At 36.5% G+C, this 10,872-nt stretch overlaps 1 protein-coding gene across 1 annotated transcript; it reads right to left on the bottom strand.

Moving 5' to 3' along the window:
* Positions 1-5,419: 5,419 nt before the first annotated feature.
* On the bottom strand, positions 5,420-7,225 carry LOC142337434 (uncharacterized). Its single transcript, XM_075386652.1, has 5 exons — positions 7,125-7,225; positions 6,818-6,852; positions 6,544-6,744; positions 6,232-6,482; positions 5,420-6,156 (listed from the first exon to the last, which is right to left on the bottom strand). Exons 1-5 carry the CDS (start codon positions 7,167-7,169, stop codon positions 5,606-5,608), a joined length of 1,083 nt encoding a protein of 360 aa, XP_075242767.1. The 5' UTR covers positions 7,170-7,225; the 3' UTR covers positions 5,420-5,605.
* Between the last annotated feature and the right edge of the window lie 3,647 nt (positions 7,226-10,872).

The following is a 10,872-nucleotide window of genomic DNA, read 5'->3' as shown; positions in this document are numbered from 1 at the left end:
TGATTGAAATTACTACTCAAAAATGATTTCTCATTGACAAAAGTTCAAAAAAGTGTCAACAGATACCGTTGAATAACACCTGTTGCTTTGTGGCTATTAATTAAGAACGAAAATTAGAAACCGAAAACTTCTGGAAATGCTCCAGAGTTCGATAGTCCAAAAGTATTCCGAGCACATCGTGACATCATTTTTCTTAACTCTGAGAGACCTTTTGACAGTAAAACTCACGAGGCCAATAAAAAATTCCAATTACTTCAGCAAATAGAACAAATCAATTGATTGTCCACTCTTAGGAACAAAAGTTATAAAATTCTAGATGAGCAATTGTAACAAAAAACTTTCAGAAAGCACAATCAACAGGGGAATTAGATTGAAAAACTTTAAACCTGAACAAAAAGAGGCCAATTAATTTGAGTCAAAATTTGGCGTAAATTACCACCTTTATCTTGACTGTAACATTTTGTAGTGTATACAAATCAGACCAAAAGGTGAACAAATCTCCAGAAGTACATATGACAAATAAACAACTGACCAGAGAAGGTCACCAAAATACAGAAAATAATTCAAATATGGCGCAAGTAAAAAATCGCAATCTCAGCAAAAAAATTTTGCCAGATCTAATTTTCTTGCTCTCCCTCGTTCAGAAAAATGTATGAGCAAACCAATCCTTCACTTTGATTTTTACTCAGAAAAATGACCTAAAAACTTTTGACGTGCGGCATTTAGTAGGACATTCTGTTCAACGTAATGTGTTTGAATTGACGGTGAAAATGTAATGTGTTTCAGTTGAATGTACTGCAATTGTTTTCATTTTCCTTTTTTGAAGAAAATGGATCTTTAGGCTAGCGCCTTTTTTCTGTGCGGACTGTTTTTACCTTTTCGAGGTCATCGCAAACCAACATATGTGGAAGGTCTGCAACTTAAAGCTCTGCAACTAGAACTTTACTAAGATGCATAATTTCAGGAATTTCGTTTCCTTGGAAAACATGTTTGCACAAGTTTTGGCCAATATCGAGTTCAAAATTGAGCCCAAAATTTGAATTATTATTTCAATTACATCGGACAACTTTTTCGAGGCTATCGCAGACCGATAATTATGTAATCCTTCTAAGGCTTTCCGTCTCATGCTTAAATTAAAATACATTGAGCAAAATTGACGTCGAGGAAAAAAATGTGAGACAGGCTATCTGACAATATTTAGCCAATTTTATCAAATTTCTTTGAGGTCTGTAAAACCAAATGCAAAATCAATTTAAATCTATCATAATCGGTTAATAGCTCATGAACTTTTTCAGAAAACCAAAAATGATTATGATATCAAAAAGAATGTGTAACATAGCTTGCTGCACAGGCAAACTTGACAAGACCGCGCAAAAAGGTTCTGGTTGCGCTTTACGTTCAACTTTTTGCAACCTTAAAATATGAAAAAATCAGATAAACATAGAAAGCAGAGTGCCGGAATAGCTGCGAAATAGACTTGCTTGCAGTAAAACCGAAGGAAACAGAGACAGAAATGAGTTGAAAAAAGGTTATAGCGGCCAAACAAAAAACCTTAATTCAAAAACTTAATTCTATCATTGATAACATTTTCGGGTGCAAAACATATTAACAACGCAGAGCTTCGAACCCCAACCCCGGCGTAACTACTCGGCTACCTGTCCCTTTGTTACACTTCATCTTACATTCGATTTTGTTTTAGCAAGACATAATTTATGAATGAACGCAAAAAGCAAGCGTTAAAAAATGACTGAAAATGTGAAGCAGCCAAATGTTCTAGGACAAATGCAAAACGAAGAAGAGCGTCAGACGACAAAACAAAAAAACAAGCTATAAAAACATCATTTTTTCAGAATTTTTCTGTTTCATCAGGGTGTTCAAAATTGAGTTTCTTTTTTGCTCAATATTAATCTTCGTTCAATCAGTGAGAACCCTAATTTAAAATTCTGAGAACACACTCATCTCCTAGGTCAGCTGATCTATTCAGAGCATGATATTAGCCACACCAGAGCTGTACAATTTTCAAAGAACCATTAGCTTTTGGACGTGAAAGACGCAGTGATAGCAAACGCATGATCACCTGAGTTCTTCGCATTGAGTATTTTGAATGGAGTTTTCATTGTTTCTTTCATTGTCTAATTTCTTCTCAACTGCAATTAAAAAGATTAAAAATTCATCGATGCCTAAGACTGGCGCTATTTGCTAATGTTGATGAAAAATCTTTAAAAAGTTTCATCTATATCAAAGTTTTATTTATGTAGTCGAGGAATTTAATAACTTAGATAATTTGAACTAAATTACTACGTGCGTCAAAGTCCCCTTTGTTAACATATGTGATCGCCTATCAACCCTCCTGTATATAGATAATGGTTCAACGTTTATTCATTTGTTGAAAAACTAGCTAAAATTTATTTAGCGTCGAAATAATTAGGAAAAATGATAAAGCATTCAGCTTCAGAGTGAAGTAAAACTTCGGTTAAAATTAATTCTCATGGCTACAAGTAGGCCAATCTGAGAAAACTTAGCAACAAACAAAGCGAGTTGAAAAATTTGCTTCTACATTTTACGTCTTCATGTCTCTTCCGTTCGTTTGATTATTAAGATAAAGCATGATAACATTTTTATACAAAATTATTCATTTTAAATTAAAAAATCATAAAAAGAGTTATATTTGCTTTCAAGTCAATAAAGAGCTCCCAAATTTTTTTTAAAATGGCAGTTTGTTCAAAGCTGAGAATAAACACCAATCCTTCAAAAACCTAACTAACTCAAAAATTTTATTAATGCTTGAAAAATAACTTGCTACATATTGTTGCGAACTTATTTCAAAATTTTGTATCCAGCAATTGATCACTTACGATAAAATCCAACCAAAAAATCGGTACTTTGAAATCCGTAAAAAAACAGGTATTACACACCCATCTGACAAACAGGGTAAAAAATGCATAGTACTGGGAACTTTGATAGCAATACAATTTGAGACGAGGGTCAAACTCTAAGAGCCGCCCTTCACACCATGAATATATGTCTCAACAAGTTTTGGTGAATTCTATACTTGAGACTAATGAGACGTAGGGTTGTAAAAGCACATAATGCCCACCGGGCTTTACCTGTAGCCCGTTTTTGAGGATGCAAAAAACGTATTCGGATCTATTCTGTTTTGCCCCCCCCCCCCCCCCCAGTGCTTTTAATGACCCCCAGTTACAAATTATGTGTCGTATATAGCACGCTGTTATGTAAAAAAATAATGCACGTGCGGCTGGGGGTCATAAAACATATATTCTCATTAAGCTGGGACACAAAACATATATTCCCAACACTTATTCCCAGGAACTGCTAGGGAATCTCACAGTTAAGTTTTTGGGAAAACCTATTATTGGAAACATACTATCTCTTAACGTCGAAAAAAGTCAATAACTGAAAAACCATAAAAGAAATCTTGAAAAACAAAATAACCGTTTACACTGCAGCCCCAAAATAGTCGATAAGAAAACATAAGGTTTAAACCAACATTAGAAGTAAAACTGAATTGAAAAAAGAATGAAAACAGAATTTTGGTACCCAACTGCAAACTACAATGTATAACCAAAACGCTCGAATTTGGCGCCAACATTTAAAAAGTTCCATTCATATTGATAAATGATTATTTCATTATCTCTGGTCGGCGAAATCTAAACCCTCTCAAATCAAAAGCAAAAGGTACTCTAAGTACAAAACTTAGCTCCATGAAACTTTTTTGAAAAAAAATTAATCATATAGCGATAAATTTAGCAAACCGTTTGAACTGAATTTCAATAAAAATCAAAAGAATTTTTTGTAAAAAAAATCGAAAGAAAACAGAAAAATTCTGCAAATTCTTAAAAGCAGAGCGAAAAGTCTAAAAGTTGTGACCTAAAGTTATCATAGGAAATGGCCAGGAAAAAATTATGCCATAAAAAGAAAGCAATGGTTACAGTGTAAAAACATAAACCGACTAACGTCGGAAAAACAGCTCTCGAATGACAGGCAGCGCAAATTAATTCAGTGGCTGTGGCCTCGATAAACTTTTCTTGATAAAAATGTCACTTGAGAAGTCAAAGATTATTCTAGAAGAAAAGCGCAAAACGGTCAAGTGAAAAATTTGCATAAAAGAGACACACGTTTACAATAATTGCTTCTCATTCAAGAGCAATTAAAAACTATAGCAACAAATAAATTTCGTTATTTCACCTTGCCGTATCAGAACAATTGAGCCATTTTTTAACGGAAACAAGACGAATAAAAACAAAATCAAAGTCTCAATATAATGAAACTTTTGCGAAAAAAGTTGAAAAATTATTAAATTGAAACTATGAAACTCTTTTAATTGAACCTCAAACATTTAACGCTAGACAAAAAATATTAAGAACCAAAAATTTGAAATTCATGAACTTGCACAAAAAGTCGTATTCCAACAAACCAAACCAAAAACCAAGAAAAAATTGTCAAAATCAGTTAGAATATGTTCTTTTAAAGAAAAATAAACATCTCGCCTTAAGAAGTAAATGAATTTTACTCACTTTTATTTATAGGATAAAAACAAAACACCACTTGAACAAAACCAATACTCATCTTCGAGTTCTAAAAATCCCAGCAAGGCTAATATGATTGCTAGAAACTTCGTCTGAGAGCAATTAAGAATCTCCCGGTTAAAAATGAGTTTTGAAAAATACGCAATTCGACTCAATCAATTACAAGCAGGGGACATATGGATACCTGAGGAGCCTCGAATTTCTTTTAGAACTAATCTAATAATACTAGAAAAATGAAACTTTCGTTGCACTTTTCATTTGACCTATGCTACTTTAAAATTGGATACAAAGCAATTTAACACGAAAAAATCAGACCTCAAGCGTGAAAAGGTCACGTGCAAAAAAGTTCAGACATTGAACAAGATTGGTCGCACTAAAAATCGGTCGCTTAAATAGACTAACAGGACGAAAATTATTGCTGCAAACTTTCAGAGCACTTAATAAAAAAGCTTAAGATATTTTTTACTTTTGATATAGAGGACTTACTGTTGTGATGAGAGCCATAGAGAAGACCAGCGAACAATGCCGTCCATCTAGCTACCTAAAATTGAACTTTAGAATCATAACGTCAAGAGTTCATAACGACAAACTTATTCAATTATTTTTTCTGTCGTCTCCCATCAATAAGTGGAAGTAAAGCATAGTGATTATTTGTAAAAGCATTCTAATAAATTGGATATTATTCTACACTGAAAAGTAGCAACTTAAATCAATTATCCCCAGTTTTCCTATTTAGGCTTAACATGAAACTTTCTGCTTAATATTAATATTCCTGCTCGTTCAGTACAGTTAATGTTAAAAATAAGTGACAATAGAGAAACCTTAGCAGCAACTAACTCAACTTTAAACCAATATATGCTCAGACGTAAGAATAAGACACTGAACTCGAATTAAGAGGACCGTAAAAACATACATCTAGCTCTCAAAAACTTGCATAAAACAGCCCAAGTTTATTATCAACAGGTGGTCTCAATTCACTGACATGGGTTAAATAGACAGATAAATTCATTTTTCAAGTTTTTATCATGCAGCGCTAATTATTTATAACTTGGTTCAATTCAATTCCTCTCAAATGTGGGTGCTCCAGGTGGATATCGCCCGCCTTTGATACTCCCGATAGGGAATAGTGAGCTCAATTTCTCAATTTCCTCTCGACTGAGTTCGACACCCAAAGCTGCCACGTTTTGAGCCAAATGCTTCTCAGACGTTGTCCCCGGAATTGGACAAACATCAATGCCTTGATGATGCACCCAGGCTAAAGCCAACTGACCAGTAGAGCAACCCTTTGCCTCGGCGATCGGAACCAGCTGCTGAACTTTGGCGAAATTCTCATCAAAATGTTTGTCACTCAGCCGAGGCACCATGGTTCGAAAATCACCTTTTGGTATGTCAGAGCTGGATTTGAAAAGACCAGCAAGGACTCCTTTGCCAAGAGGTGAATACGCAACGATGCCTACTCCAAGTTTTCGACACATAGGGATCACTTCTTTTTCGAACTCTCGAGCAAATAAAGACCATTCAATTTGGACAGCTGCAATAGGGTGTACAGAATCTGCTCTTTCAATTGTTTTTGAGGATGCCTCACTCAGGCCAATATGACGAATTTTTCCTACCAAAACAAAACTTAAGTCAACCTCCGGAACAACAAAAACTCATTGAATTTTAAAAAGGAAACATTTTTCACCTTCCTGCACCATGAGTTTCAACTCCCCCACAGTGTCCTCAATTGGAACTTTGGTATCAATTCTCGCCAGATAGAATAAGTCTACATAATCAGTGCCCAGGCGTTTCAAGCTAGCCTCAATAGAACTTCTCACAAGTTTCGGAGTGCCATCAGGAGCAAAGTTTTTCCCTATTCCACCTTTGGTGGCAATTTGCACACTGCCTCTCGAAATTTCAGACAATGCCTTTCCAAGCATTGTTTCATTTTCACCCCTGAACAAGTATAAATCATTAGAACTATAAACTGCGATCATCGAAAAACTAAACTCATTACTTATTGCCGTAAAATTGAGCGGTGTCGAAGTGTGTAACGCCCATAGAGGTCGCCTTCCGAACCAAATTGATAGCATCAGCCTCAGACGTTTTCTGTGCTGTGAAATAAAAGGCGTCGAAACCCATGCAGCCAAATCCTTGACGGGAAACAACAAACTTATCCCTCCCCAATGAGACTTTCTCTCTAACGGATGAAACGTTTCTGAAAAATGACCACGATATACTCCAGGACAAGCAACACCCCCGACAACAATTTAAGAACTAGAAAGAATAACCTTCTGATCCTAGCGACTGGCGGACGAGGTAACAACTAAAAACACAGATAAATACCCAGAATACCATAGTCGATAAAACCATCCCAAGATCAAGAAGAATAAGTAGCTCCCTTTTGATTACAGTCCCCACCATAGTGAAAACGTTATGATAAGCGCGTTCTTTTAACAATGGAGTATTACAATTTCCGGATCCATTGTTTACTCTAGTGTTTTTAACGCCCCCAAATTACAAATTATGATGTTATACAGGACGTTACTATGAAATAGAACTTGCGCCCTAAAGTGTAATTAAGTTATAAAAACTCACCCTGATGAGGGAAGTTGGTTTCACGGGTGCTCCGGCAGGATACATGTCTCACTAAAACCATCTCATTAATCAAACGTGAATACATTAAGAGAAAAAAATTTAAGAAATGCCCCTCCCCAACACTGGGTGAATATTGGCTGGTTCGGGGCCCTCTCAGCACTACGTCTTCATAAAGCATAAAATATTACAAAGAGATCAGTTGAGAAAAATGTAAAACAAAAGACAGACAAGTATGGACATCTATTTTTCAAATTATGAGAGAAAAGGGGCGGTCCAACAAATGGACGGAACAGTGAGCCCCCACTGAAAGCGGCGTAATTACCTAACATCACAGCAGCATATTTAAATTTACCGCAAAACACATTGTATTTTAAACTTACCGCAATATGCTAGGCTCTTCAAGCCGCGTCAAAAGGTTGAAATGTTACTATACTAATTAGGTGTCTAGCCTTTTGAAAACATGGCCAAAGGGGATTAATGGCAAAAGTAGATGAGTCAAACAGCTCCCATTGAAGCATCAACAATTTCGCGCCGACAAAGTGTCCTAGAGCCTCTAAGGCTGAGGATGGAGCTCCTTAGGAGCGAAGCTGATTTTGTCCTTAGATGACACGATGTCCAGAAATTCACATCTGGAATAACATCCCTTTCTAGTGACCAAAATTGATATAACGCCTTGCTTATTAGGCATGCAATTTTTATACAATCGTGATTGTATCTTTAATCCAAAAAAAGGAACTGTTTTTGGGAAAAAATTGGGAAACCGCTGCGAAGTTTTCATTAAAAGGAACATGTAACAGTTCAGTTCAGTTCGAAGCAACACCTGATCCTTTGTAAACCAGTTCCTGAATTCTTTTGTTCCGAGATCCTTGTTGTACGTCTTTAAGATGTTCGGCGGATTTGATGGTTTCTTCACGGGTGGTGCCGTTACAATATACTCGAGGATATCTCTTGTTGGAGTCTGTCGTCTCAATAAGTGTCGTAGGTGGGCTTTTCGACTTTTTTCTTCAAGTTATACAGGTTATAGTTCTTTATTATTTTGGGATATCGTATATCTAGACATGTTCTGAGTTGTTTTCTTTGGAATGAATCAATTTTAGCGTTAGTAGACTTGTTTTAAACCCATGTCGATCTATTATATGGTAAAATCAATCTCACATATACATTATAGATGGTCATCTTGCCTTTCACGTTGATGTAGCGATTTCTCTAGATTTTTCTGTATTTGAGCAGGGCCATTGCTGCGATTTGTTTTCTTCTTTGGTATTCTGCACATTCATCTAGTGTTGTTCCCAGTTTTTCTTAGGTCTGTGTCTTTGTGATAGATGGTGCATTCGGTCTTGGATTTGTAGACTTGGAGATTGAACTTTTCCAGAAATTTTGTTGCAATTTGGACAGTTTCTCGTGCTTTTTCAAGACTGTAACAGACGAAATCTACATCGTCTGCATATTCCAAACGCCTGGGTATCGGCTCCTTGTTTATTTTTAGTATAGTCATGATCTAGTATCTGGGGGTCTTGTCGTTTTGGTGCTTCTGTTCCAAGTTCACAGTTAATTTCACGGAGAGCTTCGTCCAGATATAGGGTAAAAAAGTCTGGTTGATTGCTCGTCCCTTTCTGGGACCCCCTGTTGGTGTTGAACGGTTCCCCTATCGCTTTACCATTTTTTTGCTCTAAGGGTCGTTTGACTGAATAGGCGTTTCATGATGGTGACGTTTTCTTCCTCGATGCCTCTTCTCCTCAGTATATCTATCAGGTTCTTTCTGTCAAAAGTAACGAATGCCTTGGACATGTCTATTCCTGCACAAACTTCAGGATCCTCATCGTTGATGATCCTGTAAGATATTTGCGCGCTAACACAATGTCACCAGTTGATTTCCCAGTTCACGAGGCTTATTGAGAGGGTAGCATCGATGCTTCGATATTCGGGTTGATTCTTTTCAGAATTATTCGTGAGATAAGCTTCCGGTAGGTGGATACTAGATTCACTGGTCTGTAACTATCTGGCTTGGTTCCGTCTTTGTCTGGTTTCAGAATCGGTAGCATGTAGCTGTTCGTGCGCTTTTTGTCTCTTTCTCTGAGCATACCGTTCAGTGTTTTTGTGACCATTTTTGGGTTGGATTTTTTCAGGTCATCTGAGGTTACTTTATCAGGTCCTGGTGTCTTGTTGTTTGAGAGCTTCTTAACTGCTTCTCTGACCTCTGATTCATTAACCAGTCTGAATAAGCTTGTCGGCTCCTTGGCTATCTCGTCCGCTTCCGGATCGGTGAAATGGTTCTCGAATTGTTTAGTGATTTTACCTTAATCAATTTTCTGTTTCTTTGTTCTTTCATTCCCTTTGATGATCTTCTTTAGGGCTAAGGCCGCTTGTGCGTTTGTTTTTGCTTTATTAATTTCTCCTGCTTCTGCTAGCATTTCTTTTGTTGTGAAGAATTCTTTTCGTTGTTTGATATCGTTTGATATTCTATTTGTCTGTTGTTTAAGGCCCGCTAATTGTCTAATTTGACCTGTCCCATCTTTTCAAGGATTTTTCTTCTTTTTGTCTTTTACTTGTTGATGTTGATTGCCTCAATCGAAGAAGATTAGGCGATATTCAAGTTTTTCTCTTTCACTTTTGTCTCTCTTTGTTTCCTGAAAAGCGCAGATATCAATCTTTTTCTCAAATTACGTTTTCAGGATCTCGTTTTTTTTACAGTAACATCGGACGTTCCAGGTTTTGGCAACGAATTGTTATTTTAGATTTACTGGGTGGTCCAGAGGGCGCCCATCACAGCGTCCTTCCATCAAGAAAATGTTCAAAGCCATTTTTTTAATAGTGAGATCGCTATATGACATGGTTGATGATGTCGTATGGGTTCGAGTTTCGAATCTGACATTAGAACACAGGAAAGTTTGCAAAAAGTGAGAATCGCATGCGCCGAAAACATTGAAAAGATTTCAAAAATACAGACAAACAACACTGAATTGAATTAAAAAAAAACAAAATTTGACTTTTTAATCGAGAAACATTAAACTCCAATTGGGTAGCACCATCATTACCGATACCAAAAAAGAAGATTGCGCCGAAAACATTGAAAAGATTTCAAAAATACAGACAAACAACACTGAATTGAATTAAAAAAAAACAAAATTTGACTTTTTAATCGAGAAACATTAAACTCCAATTGGGTAGCACCATCATTACCGATACCAAAAAAGACAGAACCTGTCGCTTAGTTTCGGACTATCGTGGTCTAGACAAACAAATAGAGAAGAGATGCTGGCGGTTACCGCGAATTAATAATGTTAATGATTCTCTGGAGGAAACATGTACTTCTCAAACAAAGATCTTTTGTCGGGATAATTTTAGACAGCGCTCGAGGAAGAGAGTCAGAAACTAACAGCTCTTTTAACACTTCTGGGCCTGCATAAGTGGGAAAACTTCCTATGTGACAAGCGTCGCTGCAGGAGCTTTTGAGGTCCTAAATGAATTCATTTTTGCTGGCCTCTTTTACAAAATGGCACTATTTTTTCTAGATGACTTGGTCGTTTTTGAAATTTTCACCAACATCTGAAACAGTTAGAACTGCTTCTCCAACAATTAGTTGAGAAGGGATTAAAGATTAATGGATCAAATTGCAATTTTTTTCAAAATCGTGCCAGCTTCTTGGGGCACATTATATGCGAGAGTGGTGTCGAGGTCGATCCAGAAAAATTAAGAGCGGTAGGAGGAATGAAATAGCCATCCTATTTGAAAGACATCAGGGTATTTC

Source organism: Convolutriloba macropyga, chromosome 4 (assembly GCF_964194025.1).
Source record: "Convolutriloba macropyga chromosome 4, txConMacr16.3, whole genome shotgun sequence".
In the NCBI taxonomy this organism is placed as follows: Eukaryota; Metazoa; Xenacoelomorpha; order Acoela; family Convolutidae; genus Convolutriloba; species Convolutriloba macropyga.
The sequence above is the reverse complement of the archived record's forward strand: the minus strand, read 5'-3'. Positions and strand labels throughout refer to the sequence as shown.